At 41.9% G+C, this 21,871-nt stretch overlaps 1 protein-coding gene across 1 annotated transcript in view; it reads right to left on the bottom strand.

Annotated features, from left to right (window-relative positions):
• Window positions 1–1,024, bottom strand: part of Elovl4 (ELOVL fatty acid elongase 4) — a 28,611-nt gene extending 27,587 nt beyond the window's left edge. Inside the window, exon 1 of the mRNA XM_006985364.4 lies at window positions 586–1,024. Within this exon, the coding sequence (XP_006985426.1) occupies window positions 586–685 (100 nt within the window). The 5' untranslated portion in view covers window positions 686–1,024. The remainder of the gene's footprint in view (window positions 1–585) is intronic.
• Between the last annotated feature and the right edge of the window lie 20,847 nt (window positions 1,025–21,871).

The following is a 21,871-nucleotide window of genomic DNA, read 5'->3' as shown; positions in this document are numbered from 1 at the left end:
CTTCACCATCAGTCAGGCGACTAACAGATTTGCTACTAGGGAGCCACAAAAACTAACCTTCTTCGGAGAGCTAACTAATGGTATTTTACTTTTCGGTTGAAATTATACTACCGAGAGGTTAGCTAAATGGAGGAATATATGAGCATTTTGTCAAATCCTTCAAGAAACTCAAATAGCAGAGTCAGGTACAATCGGAGCCCTCCTCCGTCTCCAGGCCTCTCTTTCTACAAGGAGTGTCAGTACATAAGAGAGTATAAGGCGAGCTTGGGAAATGAGGGCATCAGGGCGCGGTGGTTCCTTGGCTGCACCGGCAGCATCTGATAAGTCAGCTCCTGCATCCGCGAAGCTAATGAGATGGGGAAAGTGGGGGGAGGGAGGAGGACGCCTTAACGTTCGCATCTGATTAACCAGTGCACAACCGCGGCGCCCGCGCCCCATCTGCGGGGACCCGGGCGCCCCAACAGACTTAGGGCGCCGGGTGTGGGGCGCAGGGCCTTGCCTGGCGCTGAGGCCGGGGACTGACGTCTGCGTCGTGGGCAGCCCGCAGAGCACCCATGGAGGATGGGTGAGGCCCCTTGCCTGTACCTGCGATGGACCACGTCCAGCGGTAGAACTCCACGGTGTCGTTGAGCGCGGTGGACATCGCGTTCAGGACACTGCCGGGCTGTGAGTCCAGCAGCCCCATCGTGGCGCGGAGAGGTGCGAGCCGCGGCGAGAAGAGAGGCCCCGAAGGACGGTGGGCGGCTGCAGCGGGGACCCTGCTGGCAGCAGCGTCTCCTCCTCCTCCCGGTGCCGCGGCTGGGGATGCAGGCGGCGAGCAGCGGAGAGCAGCGGCGACAAGAAGGCCGAGGGCGGCAGAGGAGGAGGAGGAGGAGGAGGACCCGCCGCGAGCGCCCAGCGCTGCTCCTCTCTGTCGCCGCGCGCTGCTGCAGCTCCAATCCCCTCGCCCTCATCACGTGGCCGCGCGGGGCGGGGCGTCGCCTCCTCTCGCCCCGGGCGCGGGGATGCTGCGGTCGCGAGTGGTGGCCGGACTGCGCAGGCGCACTCAGGCCGCCCCCCCCCCCGGGCTGCCACCCGGGCCGCGAGAGCGCCGGAGGGGGACACCTCGTACCCAGTCCACCTCCCCGCGTCTGTGCCCTCCTTTCCTGCTCGCCCACGGTTACCTCTGCTCCGCCGGATGCATCGTGGGAAACTGGACCGAAAAGAAGGGGAGTTCGTGGACAAACATGAGTGGGCGAGGCGTTTCTGGTCCCTGCCTGTCATTCACCTCCATTTCACTTGTGCTTTTTTGCTGTCTTCGCCTTTGGCACGTGCTTGTCACCCAGACAAGGAATGTCATTTGCCTCCATGTGACAGTAGCTGTGGCAGTAGTCCGTGATCATCCCCTAAATACATTAGCGTATAGTTAAACCCTTGCGTCTACTGGAACAGTGTACTCCACGTACATGGACCCATCTAAGCAATGTGATTGTGCCGAATTAGGCTACCGGTAGTTCAGAGAAGAGGGAGCCGTAAGAATAGGTTGAGAAGTCAGCTTGGTCAATCTCAAAGGATGATGCTGTCAGGAGACAAAGAGCAACTGACTGCAGAGAAGAGGGCCAAGTAATGTTTTTTTCATTGGGGGAGGGGGGGGGAAGTAGCTCAGATAAGATGGGAGACAATAGAAGAGGCCATGTCTGTGAAAAGTAATTTAAAAAATTACACTATATAAATTTGACAGTTTCTGACATAAAGAAGAATTTTTGTGAATGGTCCAATAACAATTTCATCTGCTCTTGATTCAGACGTGCCACCTGCTTCTGTTTCAACTTTTCTCGACCTGTTGATTTAGAATGCCTATTTTAAAGGCCACCGAGTCAGATGTCTGACACTGTTAACATGAGTACTACTTGAGCCCTAACTCGGTGCTCTAAATAGCAAGTCGTAAATATTTATGGTGACAAAATTATAACCCACACCACTTTCAGAGCATAATGGGAGTTATATAAGTACAAAGAGCTTCAGGGAGAAAATGTAATTAAAAGTAACTGATTTGTTGTATAACACGGGCCTCCGTGGCAATGTGATATGATTTATTAATTTGGCACACCTACTTGCCAAACCGAAGTTTCTCTGAAGAATTTCTCAAGTCTTGATTCCTAGTGACGATTCTAGAAACTGTAAGCTATTCTAATCAAGTCTCCTTTCCTTTGGTAACCTGAGTGCGAGGTAGTTTTCCCTTTGCTTATAATATTGATTGCGACCTCTCTGTTGTCTTGGAGTCTTGAATGTTTTTAAGGAGAACAGATTCCTACCCTACCCTCACCAAACCTCGCCATCTTTGCTTATGTAATGTCATGTGAGATTATTAAAGCAGTTTTACTGAAGTATTTCATTGGTACCCTCTTCTACCATGGAGGCCAGTTTAAGCTCCTTATTCACTAGGGGGCGCTTGTCACATAAGGAAACCATGATCAATGTTAAATTAGGAATGGCAACTGTGCTTTATCACTTTGTCTGCCTTACTTGGGAGCATGGTCATTTCTATTTATACTTATGAACTGTTCAAGCATACAAAGAAGACACAGAGTCTTAGGGAGTATCCAGTCTTGAGCTACTACCTGGCATGAAAGATGATAGTCCATTCACAAGCAGTTTACGAATTCCAATGACTGTCCAAAACCGAAGCCTGCTGCTGCGCTTTGAACAGACCCCTCAAAGTTCCTGTGTTAGAACTTAACCCCCAATACAGCAAAGTAGAAATGTGAATATTACAGGGAGTTGTGTAGGGCACGAGGACTCCACCTTCATGAATAGATTAATGTAATTTAAAAGCATTTTAAATTGCGAGTTTGGTCTCTCACAATAAATACTTCTTAGTTGTCTACTTTTTTACTATGGAGTGAAACCGGGGGGGGGGGGGGGGGGGTAGGGGAGTGGGGAGACGCTCACCAGACCTAGGGGCCTGATCTTGGGCCTCCTAGTTTTCAGGACTCTAAAACAATAAACCTGTGTTCCCCATAACTCACTTAGTCTTCGGTACTCTTTTGAAGCATCGTGAAATAGACGGAGAGAAAATATTGAGAAATGGGGCTATGGCTGTTACAGATACCTGGAAATATGGAAGTGGATTTGGAGTAGGGTAATGGATAGAGACTGGAAGAGTTTCGAGGATTAGCCATACAATCTAGCTTTCCTGGGGACATTTAGAGCAGTGTGATGCAGAGGCAAGAACTCGGGGAAGAATGTCTGCATGGGGATTACCTAAGTGGTCACTAGCATAACGTTGATGGAAATACAGACAACATGGGCCGTTTTGATGACATCTCAAATGGAAACGAAGAACAAAGCATTAGAAACTGGAGTAAAGTCATCCTTGTCACAAGAGGGCAAAGAAATTGGCGAAATTGCGCCCATGCCTAGGATGTATGGAAGACAGATTAAGAGCGATGAGCTGGGATATATGTGTGGTAGAAGAATTTTCTAATCAAAGGATGGGAGCAGTTGCTTATAGTTGGATTTAGTTGGATGTGACAGACCTAGTGACTCTGACTTAAAAATGTCTGTCTGTCTCAAACCCTGCACACGGCTGGCTCTATGGCTCTTTCCTCCATCTCGAATCCTATGGAGGCCTTCTGGGAGTAGGACTTTTCAAAGGAGCCTAGGTCTGTCCGGAGGGCAGTGGTTCAAGGCTGGTTTTGTTGTTGTTGTTGTTTTGTTGTGGCCATATGCAAGTACATTTTCAAAAACCAACAAGAGCACACAGCTCTTTTTAAAATTTAAGTTATTTATTCTCAGGTGAAACTATTGTGGCCACATGTCGAGACACCACCCCCCCCCCCAAGCAAGACCACCACAGAGCCTATATTCAATGCAAAACACTCTGGGGTTTATTGATAACAAGAAAGCCCAGGCTTGGCCTGCATCCAACACACTGGCTAGCCAGGTAAAGGAGGACAGCCTTGAGCTCTCAGGGTGATGGGTTTTTAAAGAGAAAAACTACAAGCAGGATGGTACAAGCCTTGGCGTCATATGATTGGGTGAGGGTATGTAACCTTTGAATTTATGGTTGAGGGTTACAATTATCATTTTGGGGGCAGGCCTGGGCAAGTCCCAGACTTTGTCCTTGAGCTGCCATGGGGGCTGGCTGGCCTCGCACGTTCACATTGACCCATGCGTGTCGCTCTAAGTTGGTGAGGGGTCCCAGGCAGTAAACAACTAGCTGAACCTTGAACAGTCAGAGTACATGCAGAAAGGGAGCTACCACAAGGACTATGTCATAGCCCTCCCAGAACTGCTTGCTTAAGTCTCAGGAAACTGAAATTGAGGCCTGATCTCTGAGAGAAGACTGAGCAGCCTGTTACGGCATCTGCCTGGTCCTTTCAAAACCAATTTTCACTTGAGCAAGAAATACATTTATATGTCCAAAGCAAAGAATGACACATGCAGCATTGTGACTCCTGACAGCAAAACACACAAAAAGGGAGCAGACTGGAGAAAGGAAACTTTCTCAGGACTGACTAACTCCCCTGGAGTTAGCGGGATGTTTGTATCAAATTACAAACACCATTTCTGCTAAGACCGTTGAACCCAGAAGGCATGTGATACTGTACCTTCAAATATTCACACTAATGGAAAGTTAGCTAAAGAAAAGTGCATTTATCCTTCCCACAGGTATTTGTAGCGGTTTTCTTTATAATCACTGCATGCAGCAAACAGATAAAATGCCCTTTAAGAGGTAAATGAGTGAATACAGGCTGCCACAGAAGAATGTAGTTATGTTACAAAATACTGAGAACTGCTATCAAGTGAAGGTTTCCACTGGTTCTTCTTAAAAGAAAGAATTCAGAGAAGGCACAGACTGTTTCAACCGGAGCTTATTTAACAAAGCAGGCCAAAGAGAATAGTGCACTCCATACAGAGATTAGAACAGACTGACCTCAAGTGTGGTCTGAACTGTTAAGAAGTACTTTGGGGGCTGGAGAGATGGCTCAATGGTTAAGAGCACTGGCTGCTCTTCCAGAGGACCTGAGTTCAATTCCCAGCACCCACATGGCGGCTCACAACTGTCTGTAACTCCAGTTCCAGGGGATCTGACACCTTCACACCAATGCACATAAAATAAAGTTAAATAAATTATTTTAAAAAAAGAAGTACTTTGTACAAATATTTCTGAAGTGGGTAGCATATTCACCAGGGTAAGATGACCCATTCCTCCCCTACCAAATCACGGTGGATTATTACCCTTTTAGGGTAATTCCTCCCATAATCCTCTTGAAATGCCACAATGGGGTAGGGATATCAAAACAACAACGTAAATATTATTTTTAAAAGTTAGGGTCTTTTGAAGATGCAGACTCTTCATTAGTATCCATGTATATCAATCTGGAAAGTTCCCTGGTGCCTTCATTTTTAATATGTCAAAAAGAACCTAATTGTAGATTCAAGGATATTTAGCCAGAATGAGACATTCTGTCAGTAGACACATCTGTCAAGATCCAGCTGGAACTTCCTTTAATTCCCTCACATCTAACTTACTTACTTATTTATTTGCTTTTTTATTAATTTGGTTTTCAAGCCAGAGTTCCTCTGTGTAGTCCTGGATGTCCTGGAACTCACTCTGTAGACCAAGCTGGCCTTAAACTCAGAGATCCACCTGCCTCTGCCTCCAAAGTACTAGGATTAAAGGCATGTGCCACTACTGCCTGGCTCACATCTAATTTCTTATCTAACCAGGAGATATAGTCATCAATATACAACCTTTTTTGGTTACCTCATACCTAACTCCTTGTCTTCCTTATCTTATAAAAGCCTCACTGAATGGGATCAGAGTATAATTTGCTGACCAAAATAAATAATCAATATGACTAAGGCAAAATGGCATTACCATCTCTTAGTCTCCACAAGCTGATAATAAGACCCTGTTGCTGAAGACAACATGTTCTTAATATAATAGGACATGAAAAAATCAAGCTAGCATTCAACTGGAAGATTCACCCCCCAGCCCTACTGGCTAGCATTCATAGTGCTAGAAGATGCTATTCACGATACTAGAGGAGAAAGGTAATCATCAGTCTCACTCAGCTATGAACCCTGCGAGCTGGAATAGCAACCTGCTTTTCAAGATATGCCCATTGATGCAATAATGGCACAAATGTTGTTGGGGTAACCAATAACTTTTTTATTGTATTTATTTTTCAAGCCCCTCCATAAGACAGAACTCATACCCGATCATCTTAATGAGGTCAAGAAACTAAGACTAGATAGGTCAAGGGCCCTAGAGAAATACCCACTACAATTTTTCTGCTAAATGAACACACCGATAAAGCCACTCTTAATGATATATTGCTATACTCATAGGTCAGTGCATTGCTGAACCTTCATCAGAAACATTTCTTTGTGCAATAGATGATAATTGACATGGAGACCCACAAGTGAACAATGCACAGAGAGTGAGTGATATTGGAGCACTCAACCCTAAATTGGATGTCTTTATCATTCCTTTCCCCCCAAGACTCAGGGATCTATGTAGAATAGAGAGTAAAAATACTGTAAGAGCCACAAGTGGTGGACAACTTCAAGAAAATAGTGTTTTCCAGACACAACAGGGCAGATGTACATATGAACTCGCAAAGACCCTGACTACATGCACAAACATGCACAAGTTCAAAATATGAAATCCCCACAATGAAGGAGGGGAAGTGGGCACAAAGCCCCACCCTTCGCCAAGAAGCTATTGGTAATTGACAGATTATGGGAGAAGGAAAATCGTTTTTCTTTAATGAAGTGACTCTAGGCATATCAACCAACCATACTCCAGGGTAGACCCCCATGCTCAGGAGTAATTGGTCAACACATATTGAACTCTAAGATTTTGTGTGTGTGTGTGTGTGTGTGTGTGTGTGTGTGTGTGTGTGTGTGTCTGTGTCTGTGTCTGTGTGTTTGATTTTAGTTGTTTTTGTTTTGTTTTGTTGGAGGGATAAAGGCCATTAAGTTGGGTAGGTTAGGGATGATCTGAGAGAAGTTGGGAAAGGGGAAAGGAGAAAGGGTATGATCAAATTATACTGTATGAAATTCTCAAAAAATAAATAAACAACACTTTTTAAAAAACTAAGGCAAATTGACTTTCTATAGTCATTATCTTCTGTTTCCCTCAGTGGATTGAGTCAATAATTCTGATACAGCCATGCATTTACATTAGAACTCAATAATAAAGTAAATGGATGTCACATGGCAGAAAGCAGGTTTCTTAATAAAGAAGTAAATTTATATACAAGCATAAGAAACAGTCTAGAATGATCATGTGATACAATGTTAGAATTGGGCATAAAAGTACAAACTTATTTGGGGATGAATATAGATATTAATGGTTGTGTATAGATACATCTGTTATATGGGGCTGAGGATTTAGCTCAGGAGTAGAAGACATGCTTAGCCTGCATGATACCTTGACTTTTATCCTTAGCACTGAAAAAAATTACCTTTGCAGCCAAAACTCCAAATCATTTTTGTTCATAGCCTACCTTCAGGTCATGATACCCACTCCATAAGTGTGTCCTACACATAGTGACGTCTTCCTGAACAGTGCAGAACTGAAATAAGAAAAGGGCAATCTGACAGTGGATAACCTCAACCAGATGGATGAAAAAGATGAATACTAAAACCATGATAAGGCCAGGCGATGGTGGCACTCGCCTTTAATCCCAGCACTCAGGAGGCAGAGACAGGCAGATCTCTGTGAGTTCGAGGCCAGCCTGGTCTCCAAAGCGAGTTCCAGGAAAGGTGCAAAGCTACACAGAGAAACACTGTCTCAAAAAAAAAAAACCACAATAGGAATGCTGATAGGAACTGTTGCTCCGATGAGGTAAAATGAGCTTGCCTCTTAGTCCTCCTCTTCAAAGTTCTAATCGTATGAGAAACAGCAGACAAGTTCCAATTGCAGATTACTCTACAACACATGGAACTCAGTATTTCTCTGACATCTGCAACACACAGCTTGACTCCTAGGCTCAGTCGGGCTCCAATCCACACATGTCCTTGGTATTTGTCTCAGAGTCTTGTCTCCAGTATGCTGAGGTTTCCATTACAGTTGAAGCAGCACCTTCACCAGTGGCCCCCTGGACTCACTTCAGGGAATCCTACCCACCATAAGATTTGGGTTACGCTTCTACTCACTGGTTTGGCTTAAGTGAGATTGCTCTTAGGCTCTCTATGTCCTTCCTTTTTGGAGTAAAAGAATATTTAACTTGCTGTTTAATTTTTATTTCACAGGAACCCACTGTGAAAGGCTTTGGATATTTTAAAGAGATTTGAAATTTTAAAGTGTTTAAATTTTTAAAGATTGTGGGATTTTTTTTTTTTTTTTGAGACAGGGTTTCTCTGTGTAGCTTTACGTCTTTCCTGGAGCTCACTTGGTAGCCCAGGCTGGCCTCGAACTCACAGAGATCCGCCTGCCTCTGCCTCCCGAGTGCTGGGATTAAAGACGTGTGCCACCATCGCCCGGCAAGATTGTGGGACTTTTTAAGCTATGCTATGCTTTATATTGTGGATTAACGTGAGATCTTGGGGATGAACAAGAAAGAATGGGTTATATTTTAATAGTGATGTGTTTGTGTTTTGAATTAAGTTGGGTAGGTAAGGGAGGATCTGGGAGAAGTTGGGGGAGGGGAAAGAGTTTGACCAAAATATCCTGTATGAGATTGGGGCCAGTTGTTCTGGCTAGTTTCTGTCATTTGGCACAAACCAGAGTCACCTGGGGAGAAGGAACCTGAACTGAGGAACTGTCTCCATCAGATTGGCCCATGAGCGTGTCTGTGGGGCATTTTCTTGACTACTGACTGATGTGGGAGGTCCCAGCCCGCTGTAGGTGGTGCCACCCCTGGCACCTGGAATGTATAAGAAAGCCAATTGAGCAAGTCACTGAAAGCCAGCCAGTAGGCAATGTTTCTCCATGGTTTCTGCTGCAGTTCCTGCCTCCAGTTTCCTGCCTTGAGTGCTTGCCTCAATTTCAGTGATGGATTGTGACCTGAATAGTGTAATGAAATGAACTTTTCCTTTCCTAGTTGTTTTTAGTCAGTGTTTTATGACAGCAAAAGAAAAGCAAACTATGGCCGATCATTACGTAAAACCAAGTAAATCTTAAAATATAGGCTCTGTATTTTTTCAGTAATTGTGACAAAGTTGTCATACTTGATAATAAGGGGCACTGAAGATGTGGTATATCGATACTTTGTTCTATCTTTAAAAGTTGTACAGAAATCTTAAACTATTCTAAGTGATAAATAGTTTCAAACAATAAATAAGAGGCAAAAATATGACATTTTAGAGTAATTTTGAGTCTGGGGATTTATTCTGAAGAAACATCTACTGTATATTTTAATGTAGATTTGATAATATCATCCATAGGGTTAGCACACTGAGATGTTTAGATGAAGTCAACCAGAAAAAGTAGCGTGAGTTCTCAATAAATTTTGCTACTGACATTTTATTGTTATTATTCATAACTGTTAATACTTTTATTTATAACTGGCCCTGAATAATGCACAATCTTCAAAGAACTGACAGTGTTATTGAGATATGCAAAGAGTGATTATAATAAAGGACAAGTAATTGATGATAAATAACTTTTAGTTGGCTATTTGGCCTCATAAACACAGTTAGTCCCAACGCCTAATCCTGTAACATTGAACAAATGAGGCAACGATGATGATATTGATAACATTAGTCTCAAAAGCACTATTGATGAGATGAGACCGGAGGAGTGACAGAGTGCAACAAAACTATCTCCCAATTTTGGCAGAGGATATTCCTGGTTTATTGGAAAATGTAATAATTAAAATGCATGTCACGAATAAATATTAACTAATTGATCCTTAAATAAACATCCATTGAGTTTCTGTGTATGTTGAGTTTGTGGTGTATCCCAGGCTGTCTTTCTCCTGAGGATTCTTAGAGGGAAAGATGGGTAGCATTTTAATAGAATGAAGTTAAGGATAGCTAATGGCCAAGAGGGCAGAGGTTAGAATTCACAAGGTAGCCACTGTGGGGAAAAAGGGATCATGCATGACTTTCTGAAACAATGGTTCCTGTGATTGGTTGGGTATATGCTCTAGTTTCATTTCTGTGGCAATGATTAAAATACCCCAACACACCTGGGCGGTGGTGCACACATTTAATCCCAGCACTTGGGAGACAGAAGCAGGCAGATCTCTGAGTTTGAGGCCAGCCCAGTCTACAGAGCGAGTTCGAGGACAGCCAATGCTACACAGAGAAAAACCAAAAAGGGAGAGATCACTGCAAGGGAGTCAGGGCAGGAACTTGAAGTATCCACAGTCGAGAGTAGAGAGAATAAATTCCTGCATACCTACTTGTGCTCACCTGCTTTGTATACTTCCACAGCCAGAACCCAAACTCAGAGAACAGTGGTACCCACAGTGGCCTGGGTCTTCCCCATCAGCTAATGTAATTAATTCCCCCATAGACATGATCACAGACCAACTTCCACTAGAGACTCTCTTCATTAAGACTCTCTTCCCAGGAAATTCTAGATTATCAAATTAAGAATTAGAAGTAACTGTCACAATGTAGGATAACATTTCACACAGTGGAGACATTAAGAGCCAATCTTTACTAAGGGAAATTAAAAGATATGATCAAGACACATTGTATATGTGTATAAAATCATCAGAAAAAAATGCAAACTTAAAAATGACAAATAGAATTTGTGCTTATCTCAACCACACTGTAGACAGAATAAGAAGTATTGGAAGGCTGCTGGGTATTGAGAACAAGGCAAGAGTATCAGATGGTGGAATCAGGATAAAGACCTTGGGAAATCATGCAGAGGAGTGTGGGCCTTTTCTGTATACAATCGGTTTAAAAGATAATAAGCACAGTACTCAGTATGTAGTTTAGAAAACATTCTTGATTTGATGTTTGAAAGATGCACTTTTGCAGTCAACACTCTCAACAGGGAAATCAGGAACCTTTTGCGTATTATAAGAAAGAGAGCCGGGCGGTGGTGGCGCACGCCTTTAATCCCAGCACTCGGGAGGCAGAGGCAGGCGGATCTCTGTGAGTTCGAGGCCAGCCTGGGCTACCAAGTGAGTTCCAGGAAAGGCGCAAAGCTACACAGAGAAACCCTGTCTCGAAAAACCAAAAAAAAAAAAAAAAAAAAAAAAAAAAAAAAAAAAATAAGAAAGAGATAATTAGGCTGCAAACAGCAGCAGTAGATGTTGAAAAGAGAAAAGTTTGAGGAAAAGAATTTGAAGAACTTAGCATAAGGGCATAGAAGGACAACTCCAAATAACTCAAACCATGTCCAAAATGGGATATATATATATATATATCTGCCATAGATGTACCAGTAAATATTTAGCTGTGTCTGGGAATAAGAGGGTTGAGAGACTTCATTTGCAGCATGGTTTTGTTTGTTTGTTTGTTTGTTTGTTTTTTCTATGATTAAATACTCTCTCTGCAGCAGCAGCAGCAGCAGCAACAATAACAACAACAGCAAAGCCCAGCAGCAGTTTCATCAGTGAAAGTAGATCTGGAAGGAGATGCTCACAGTTGACATCCATGAGCTAGAAAGAGGCTATTCCAACATGCCCCTGCTGTCCTGACTCATCACTCAGTGTAACTATACCTTCAGTATGCATTGTGCCTCTCTGTTCCACTACTCTGTAACAATCCACCATCACCTGCTTGGATTCCTGTGATGAATGTCTGTTCTCTATGCCAGGACAACCAGATCAAGCCAATCCCATCCTAAATGCTACAAACAGCTTTCCAAATACCAGCTCTGTCATGTGACTGCCTTCTACAGCATTTTTTCTTTTCTGTGAAGTAATAGATATCCCTCAATTGCCTACCTGGGGCTAATGGATATTCTTTGGAGAAAGAAAAGCAAATTCTTATAACCTGTGTTGCCCTTACCGTAAGATATGTAGAATTAAGTTGTAGTGGCTTAACAATGACATAGTACACACCCGATCGTGAACTTTTTTCTAGTTACGAATTTGAAGCAGGAGGTGGAAGAAATACTATGCCTTCATTATCTACTGAGAGAATCAGTTTGTTGAACACTGAAGTCGAGCATCAATAGTCAGGTTTGTCTGGCAGAGCTGGCAACTCATCAACACGTTTAAAAATTTTATTGCCAAGAAAATTAGATTCAACCACATTCCCTATGCTACTAGAATTATTTTTGTGCAGAATAATTTAAGCCACTTCTCAATAAGAAATGGCAAGTGAATTAATGTTAGACCATGAAATTGTGTCCTCTCAGCAAGTTTTTGGCACTTACTCCTTTCTGACCCAGAATAAATAAGGGAAAGCCACACATTTTGGGTATATGTTATTGAGTCCTAGTTAGAAGTGTGCTTATAACACGCTTTATTTTTACACATGGGATTCTATTTTAGAACATTGTGTGCAAAAATCGCAGGTTTCACGAACAGCGGTAGGACAGTTCTGTGTTAGGATGGAAAGCATCCTTCACCAGCAGTAGGGAGAGACTCTGGATCTGTTTAACTCTGGCCCTAGCATGTGTGGGAACAAGCAAGTCAATAGATTTAGTCTCTCCATCTGATAAACGACGATAATGCCCTCCCTATCTACTTTACACAGATGTGTGGGATGAATAGTTAAGTTTATTTAAAGAATGGTATTTTTAACTACTGAAATAATAGTTCTCTACCATAAGTTTACATAGAAATCAGAAATGTCTTAAGCTACAATTATATCTCTTAACCAATAATTGAATTAAATAACTACATAGAATGCTCTAAAACAGTGGTGGTCACTTATCAGATATCCTGCATATCAGCTATTTACATTATGATTCATAACAGTAGCAAAATTACAATTAGGAAGTAGCAACAAAGATAATTTTATGCTTGGGGGGTCACTACAACATGAAGAATGGTATTAAAGAGTCACAGCACTGGGAAGGTTGAGAACCACTGTTCCAAAATATTCTTCAAATGTACACAAAAGAAATAGCCATTAAAATTATTTTTTCCATCAGGAAAAGTTACAATCTTCCAAGTATTCCACAATATATATATATTTTGTGTGTGTGTGTTGAAACCCCACCTCCAACCAAAATGATATAAAATGATTGTATAGATTTGGCCACTACAAATGTTTCAAGTGTAAACAAACCTAAACTGTTTGTTGTTTTTATCATTTCTTTTAAGAACATCTTTCATTGGGTGGAGGGTTAGCAGTTTTCTTTTTCTTTCCCTTTATATATAGTTCAGGATTATCTCACAAGTACTTCTCTCTCTTCTTCCTATGCTATATACTCTCCTTAGACAGTTTATAGAGGACCTAAAATTCCTTCAACAAGTGATCTTCAAAGGAGACCCCACGAGATGCTACATGACAATTTCCAGTCTTCCCCCCACCCCCAAATGTTACAATGGAGAACACTCCCCACAGCAGCCGTGGTCTGCACCCGTGCCGATGAGGACAATACAACCATGTGTTCACATCTCAGAGGAAATAACCCGCAAAGGACAGAAAGAAGGCCCTGTGAGGTCAGTTACTGCACAAGGTAGCAATGGCATCCTAGTCATCTTGGTACTGTGGTCCTAAGAACCATCTTCCAATAAATAAATGTTCAATACAGATGGCAAGTGTTGAGTGAAGGAATGGACTGATTGGCGAGTTAGAACACGTAACAGTAAGTGGCTACTGAAGTAATTTGTGTCTTTACTTAGGTATTTGACTACTGTGGAAAACAAACAAACAAACAAACAAAAAAACTAGGTCAGCAGTAGTTGATGGATCATGTGCATTCCAAACCATCAGTCTGCTAATGATGCCCAACCAGGCAGGCTCTTCCACCTTGCCCTGCCATTCCTTTCATTCTTGGAATACCGTTTTTGCCATGTGAAGATTCAGAGTCCAGCCCATCTACTTTCCTCTAGCAGTCTTGAGAGGCCTGTCTCCTCTCAGTCATTTCCTTTCCTAATGTGCTCCTAGAAAATCTGGCTAGTCTTAGGGATGTCGTGATCCAGATCGTCCCTCATACTTATGAAGGTGCCACCCAGGGCCCCAACTTACACAAACATGCCGATCCGTAACTTAGCATACATGCTGATCTCCACTATTCGTTAGCTGGTGCTCATTTAAACACAGTGAAGCCTGAAATAATGAAATATGAACTTTCACAGATAACCCTACTTGGGCCCTAAGAAATACTTTTTCAAAATCCCATCCTACATCTTTTTAAATAAAAACACCCACATCTGTGAAAAGCCTGGGAATCCTGCCACTGTCAGCACGGACCATGGACGCTGCCCGAGAGCTGGGTGGGTAAAAAGGGGCTGGATAAGAGGAAAGACAAAGAAAACAGCATGTTGAGTTCTGCTCAGTCATCCTCATTTCCTTGCTTCTTTTCATGTATTGGTTTTCATGTATCAATTCAATGTATCAGTAACTCTTCCGTGGATCTGAAAGATCCACTAATGAATGCAGTATTTGCAACAATTGCACACCACCAGCCAAGGAATACCTGCTGGGTGGAGAAACTGTGGCTCTTGGGCATAGGAAACATAAATCATCCATCTGCGAGGGTGATCAGTGTCAAGTGCACTTACAAGGGTTTTAAATTTTTCATTTTGAAGACATTGTGAAAAAGAATATAAAAGATTTGATTGTTTTATATTGATCATATGTTGAAATAATATTTTAGCCATTCAGAAATAAATAAAACATGAAAATTGATCTTTTCTCCAGTGACTGCACTGTGCTTTTAAATTTCTAAGAATGAGTGACGTTTTAACATAAAATATGAAAAAATTGGGCATATGGTTTACACTATACTTTATTAGACAATACCAATGCAGACATATGATAAAATATGATCCAGAGATTTAGATATTTTGAACAGTGAATTAAAATTTTAACTCTAGATAATTTTTATTTATCTACAGTTTAATTATCTACAGTTTACATTTGATTTGAGTGTGATTCTTCATTTTAATAGATCATTCTTTTAAAAAATTACTTTTTAGAATCTAAATGTAAAATAATTTTAATATTTAATTTTTCTGAGAACTAAAGTATTTTTGTTTGTGTTAATAGTCATAACTTGTGTAAAAAATCCTTTTTTTAAGATTTGCATTCATTTTTACTTGTTTTTTTTTTTTTTTTTTTTTTTGAGAAAGGGTCTCACTTTTTTCAGCCAGCATCCTACTCACTATGAAACTTAAGCTGGTATTCTATGGAACTCACAGCAGTCCCGTTGTGTCAGCCCCACAAGGGCTGGAATCACAGGCATGAACCACGAGACCCAATAAAAAGTCTTAATTATAGCAACTTAATAAGTGATAATCTTCTGATGAAAATAAGAACAAACTTGTGAAGAAAATCAATTTGTAAGTTACGTTTATAAATTATGTACTTTCATGTTGTTAATCTTTCAAAGATTACTACTGCCTCATTAACAAAAATGTCTAAAGTATAAAGACATGAAAACATTTGGATGTGTCTTATATTTTGCCGAATATCAGAACACAGAAACCCTAACTTTAACATATATTTTAATTTGACTATTGTTTATGGGTTCGGTAGGAAGAAAGGGCGCATTTTATTTTACAGCAATTTAGTCTGACATTTAAATATTTCAACAAGTGGAATGTGGGGTTTCCTTTTGTTCTCTTCTTGAGGAGCTCACAAATGTCAGAGGGCCACTGTTTTCAATCGGAAAGTGGACCCACAGTTACCAGAAAGTTCTCAGCTAAGCAGACTCTTCTGCGTGGAATGTCAACATGCCTGGAGCCTCTGAAGTGGCCTCTGGGGTTCTGTCACAGGAAGTCTCTATGGCCTCTGAAGGTCTGTGTGACTCTGTGTAGCCTGGGAAATAAGAGAAGAGGATGAACCTGATAACGTCCTGGCAAGCGTGTATCACCACCCTTGCTTCTCTCGGGGTGAATTAAATAGTCTGAAAGTTGCTGAGACAGATTTCAGACAGGTGCAAAGCTTCTGTAGTGTGTGCAATGCCATACTCATGGTGCCAACTTCTAGTAGAAACTGGGTCAAAGGGTGGAGTATGCAGAAGGGATGTCCTTCAAAAGCAGCATGTGCCAACTGAAGTACAACAGGAGGAGGCCTCCTGGAGATCCGCAGGACAGTGGCCAGCTCAGTGGCCTACTAGGTTGGTTCACACAGTATTTTATTAATGCTGGAACATATACCACCATGTCTGACATGAATAAGTATGTGAATTTTACCTACTTGCATATAAACCAACCACCTTTAGACACTGGTAATTATTTTCAGTGAACAAATGTATAGATTTGAATAACATTTGAATAATACAGAAATAAAAATGGACTGAGAAGCAGATTCTGTTTGTGTTTTTCTTGGAGGGATATTCCAGAGCAAGTCTTCAGTCTGGTCTAGACTGATTCAGTCTCCTATCTGGAAAAAAAAATAATGAGAAAATTATACTGCCTACTTTGTAAACTAGTATTAGGATCCAGTAGAAACCTAGGATTGACCACCACTCTACTGATGTAATTATATGGGGTCATTTGATGTGATTCCCTGGTAATACATACCTCGTTTCCCAATGACTAAAGCCAGAATTTTAAATCACCCAAGTCAAATATCAAAACCATTACAGTATGATTCCAAAAAAAAAATTACTTTAAAAACTCAGAGTCCATTTGATAATATAGGGGTGCTTTGGTTTCCTTTTGAGTTCCTATTACTCTACGTTTCTCTTTTGGTTCTTAAAAATCAGATGGTTTATGCACAAAGGAGCTATGCTGTCAAGATAAATGGTAACACTCATTATCATTTATCTTGGGAACAGCATCTGCTTTTCTGCCACCCATATCCACTCCTCTATGGCATTGGTGGGGGAGGGACCTCTTAGTTTTTCTCATCCTGTTTTTTAGAAGGAAGGCTTCTTGGTTGCCTGCTTCTCCACCCTAGAGGCATCTGTGGCTCTGACTAGCTGGGCTGCAGGATACTCTCTGACTGCAGGATACTCCATGCCCTGTCAGGTAAATTAGGGAAGGAGTCTCTGACAGCCAACAGGCTGGGTGTCCACTTGCAGGTCCAACTCTGATTAGAGCTGTTGTACAAGAGGCTAATGTGGGTGGTTTCTATACTGGACCCCAAGGAGTGTCTTGATTCATCTTTGCACAGGGCAAATAAATCCCTGTGATGCTTTGCAAAGAAAGGAATGCAGCAGAGTAAACATGTCAGAAAATTGCTCCTATCACCAAAAATTCATATTTTGTTATTTAGGAAAGAAACTCCAGACCCCAGCACACTAGAACAAACTAGTGATTTTTTTTTCTTCTAGCAAACTTAAGAAAGGATATGGGCTCTTACAATCCAAAAGCAAGTTTTGTCAGGCCCCTTATAAAAGAAACAAAAGATCATTTTCTTTCTGGAGACACCGTCTTTAATGCCAAGGGTGTGGGTGGCTTTCTGGGACTTCAAGGCTTGTCACTGCTGAGTTCATGTGAAGATTTTCTTGTGCATCAGGATAGCACAGACTTGGCTGGGATCTGAGCTGAAGCTCCCACGGCTTCCACCAGTCTGAGCATGTCTGGAGAAACTGTAACACCCGCTGTCTTTCTGGGGCCCCAAGAGCATCTGGGACAGCATGAGCTTTGTATCTTGATTGGTCTAGTAGGCATTTTGGGCAAATTGTGGAATACTATGATAGATTTCTAACTGAAGGGAGGCTGTTGAGTCTTCTCCGAGGAACTCATTCTAAGAATGGGAGACGGGGGCCACCAGACAGTGGTGACGGAAGCATTTAATCCCAGCACGCAGGAGGCAGAGGCAGGCAGACCTCTGTGAGTTCGAGGCCAGCCTGGTCTACAGAGCAAGTTCCAGGACAGGCTCCAAAACTGCACAGAGAAGACAAAAAAGGAATGGGAGAAGGGAAGCACAAGCTCCCCAGTCACATAGCCTTATGCATCAGGCAGGAAAGCAGATTCGAGGAGAGCTTTGTGGCTGGTTCTCACTCAAAGCCCAGTTCAGTCTAGGGTCTGGGTAAATGAGGATGGGATGTAAGAACTGCAAGGGCAATCACTGAGCACTCCATAGACCATCAAAGTGCATGAAAAGATGTACTTCAGTGTTTAGATAGAAAGGGGGAGAAAGGACAGAGGAAGGTGTTAAAAGGAAAAAATTCAAACCAGTCCAACTTAATAAAGCATACTTGGACAAGGAATACCTTCTCGAACAAGACAACACTTTAGTCCAAAGATGGGTCAGAATATCCCATCATACCATATGCGTCAATTCTGTTTCTAGCCAAAGAAAAGGCAGTGACAAACAGAAAGAACCTGATTGGCTACAATTAGCATGCTTTTTATATGGACAGGGTCTAATACATTGGCAGTCTGTGATTGGCTAGAGTTCAAGTAATGACACAATTTCTTGGTTCGTTTGCTGTCCAGACAGGTTTAAGCTCTCTTTGTACAGACACAGGTTAGACTTCCTTTATTATTCAAGCATGGAGACTAGTTCAAGAAAATGTAGTTCAGTTTACCTGTGATAGTTGCCAGTTGGTCACGGCTCACCAAGTTTTGTTGCCATAAGGTTTTCAGCTATGTGTGGAGGGTGGTTCTCTGCAGTTAGTGTAGAAGCAGTAGGGTTTACTAAGAATGAAATGCTTAGAGGACGGTGACTGGACAGAGCAGTGGTGACCCTTGGAGAAGGAATATCTACTGGGCAGGCACATTACAAAGGCTAGATTTGTTCCTGGTCACAAGTGAAAACTCCCTAAGGATGAGAGTGATAGTCATAGGAGTGAAGAACCACCTTAATGTAGATAAGAAAAGATACTCTGATATCTGGGTAGTCTTCTTGTGATCTTGAGTGTAAATACAGCCTAGAGGGATTTAGGACAGCTCGCATTTCACTTGTATTTTCCTGGTTCTCTCAAAGCTAGATGCAAGTTCATGACCCAACAAATAGAGGAAGCTGCTGCAGTTAACTACTATCTGGTCAAAATGACCTAGCCTTATTAGGCTTTTACAGCATCCCTAGCTTTACTACTATTACCATCATCCCCATCATCACTAACATCATCACCATCATCATCATATCATCATCATCATCACCATCATCATCACCACCACCACCATCATCATCACCATCATCATCATCACCATCATCATCACCACCACCACCACCATCATCATCATCATTATCATCACCATCATCACCACCACCACCACCATCATCATCATCATCACCATCATCATCATTATCATCACCATCATCATCACCACCACCACCATCATCATCATCATTATCATCACCATCATCACCACCACCACCACCATCATCATCATCATCACTATCATCATCACCACCACCACCATCATCATCACCATCATCATCATTATCATCACCATCATCATCACCACCACCACCACCATCATCATCATCATTATCATCACCATCATCACCACCACCACCACCATCATCATCATCATCACCACCATCATCATTATCATCACCATCATCATCACCATCGTTGCTTTCATTTGTATTCAGCACATATTCTCTGTGTACAGACAAAGCATCAAGAACAACAACAACCATCAAAAAAAATAATAATAACAGACTCTAGCTGAGCAGTGGTGCCGCATTCCTTTAATCCCAGCACTCAGGAGCCAGAGGCAGGCAGATCTCTGTGAGTTCGAGGCTAGCCTGGTCTACCAAGTGAGTTCCAGAAAAGATGCAAAGCTACACAGAGAAACCCTGTCTTGGAAAACAAAAAAAAAAAAAAAAAAACAGACTCTGGTCTGGTTCTTATAGTCATAACCTGGTATACAGCATGGATAAACACGTATCCACTGAACTTTTTTGACAGTTATTTCTTCTAAACTAGGTGCCATCCGGTGTGTTGGACACAACGGTGAAAAAGTACATATCTAAGGATCTCATGCTCAAAGTACATGTGCTTAAGAGAAACAAACAATAACATTAAATAAATGAACAAGATTACTATAAATAGTGATTTTTAAAAAATCTATGAAAGGGAAAGCATAGGAATGTGATAAAGAATTGGAAGAAACTCATGGAGGGATTGTAGTTAACACAAGGTCTCATTAGAAACATGACACAGGGTGGGGGTTGGGGGTGCCATAGAGCATGCGTGTTGGGAGAAGGCTCACAATGGCCTGTAACTCTAGTTCCAGGGTTACATAATGCTACTGTGAGCACCTGCACTCATGCGCAACCCACCTAAAGATATACACAACTTTAAATAAAAATTAATATTTTTTAGAAAGAAAAGACAGCACTTGAACCTAAAAGATGAACTAAGGGCAGCTCCTGAATATATAATGATCTGTGGATGAGTATTGGGACAGAAACTGCAACAAGGTGAAGGGTCCTTGGGCCAGGAAATATCCCACTGTGCTGAAGGAACTGAGGCAACCCATGAGCCAGGAGCTAGTGAGGGAGAGAAAGTGAAATGAAGTTGGTTTGAAGAACTGAAAAGGGCCACCTTGGACTTGGAATGTGGATCAGAGGTCAGGTGCTTGCCAACATACACAAAGCCCTACTGCAGAAACAAGGAGGAGAAGGGGTAGATCTTTCAGAGACTTAGAGATTTTCCTAAAGCGCTTTTTTATGTTTCCTAGGAATGCCGAGTACTGTAAGCAAGGACCCATCATGAGCTGAGAAGTTACAGCATATGATCCGATTTGCCTTCCCATCTTTTAACATCACTGCCCACCTCATTCTGCAAGAATTTAAGATGAACTTCCTTAACCTGCTTTTGAGGAAAGGTCAAGTGTCACTACTGGGGGGCCTTCCACAAAGCCCACTCTTTGTGCTGTGTTTATTGATGCGAATATCTAAACTCCTGCCTACGCCTGGGGAAAAACTAGGACATTTCTGCAGACCTCAGTGGAGATCTAGTCTCCTTCTCTCTGTTGAAAGATTTCCTTCCCAGACTGGCTATCTAGCTGCTACTGCCTTTCCAAATGTTCATGGTGGCCAAATGTCTTTTGACTGTATCTCACACTAAAGGCTATGCTATGAAAACTTTATATATACACGTACAACCTGTGATATAACAGAGTTTCAATAATAGTGATGCAACAGGGGAGTAGAGATCTCCTTCAGACCCAGTATGATCCAAGGAGCAGTAGAGTAAGATGTTGAAAAGAACCATAGTATTATGGATGAACCATGCATTCTTCTATGTGAACACTTGGGAAAATCTCCAGGGGCTCTCAGAAATACTGAATAAATGTAGCCCAATGGCTGAAATTGGAAAGATTAACCACACCAAGTGATGGAGTGGATACGGAGAGATTGACAGTACCATACAAGGATGGCTGAAGGAACGTACAATATAACAACTTTGGAAAACAAAGTTTTAAATTGTATACCTGCCATATGATAGAGCATTTTTACTTCTAGGTATTTGCTCCAAAGAAACCCAACTACACTCTATATCAAGGCTTGTATGTGAATTCTCTCGGCAGCTTTACATGTAACAACCCCAATTTGAAAAGAATCTAAGTGTGGACAGTCATGGAAACAGATTAGCAAACTGTGATATTGTCATAAAATGAAATAATATTGGTAATAAAATGGAGTGGACAATCAACATACACAACCCCACGAATGAATCTCAAAATCATCATGAAATCAGACAAAATAAGGCAAAATGAATTGTTCAGCTGGGGCTTCCAGCTCGCTCCTGCAAAAGCCCCCATTTCTCTCTCTAAATCCCGCCCTTTCAGAGAATCTCCGATGGAAATCACCAAAATGCCCAGTTCCACATTCTTGGCATCACGCAGCTCCTCCCCTGAAGTCTCCAGTAGCCTAAGACCCTACCTAAAAGCATGCTATAATTGGGCACAAACCCAACTTGTGGCAGACACGT

The sequence above is a fragment of the Peromyscus maniculatus genome, chromosome 7 (genome assembly GCF_049852395.1).
Source record: "Peromyscus maniculatus bairdii isolate BWxNUB_F1_BW_parent chromosome 7, HU_Pman_BW_mat_3.1, whole genome shotgun sequence".
Taxonomy (NCBI): Eukaryota; Metazoa; Chordata; class Mammalia; order Rodentia; family Cricetidae; genus Peromyscus; species Peromyscus maniculatus.
The sequence above is the reverse complement of the archived record's forward strand: the minus strand, read 5'-3'. Positions and strand labels throughout refer to the sequence as shown.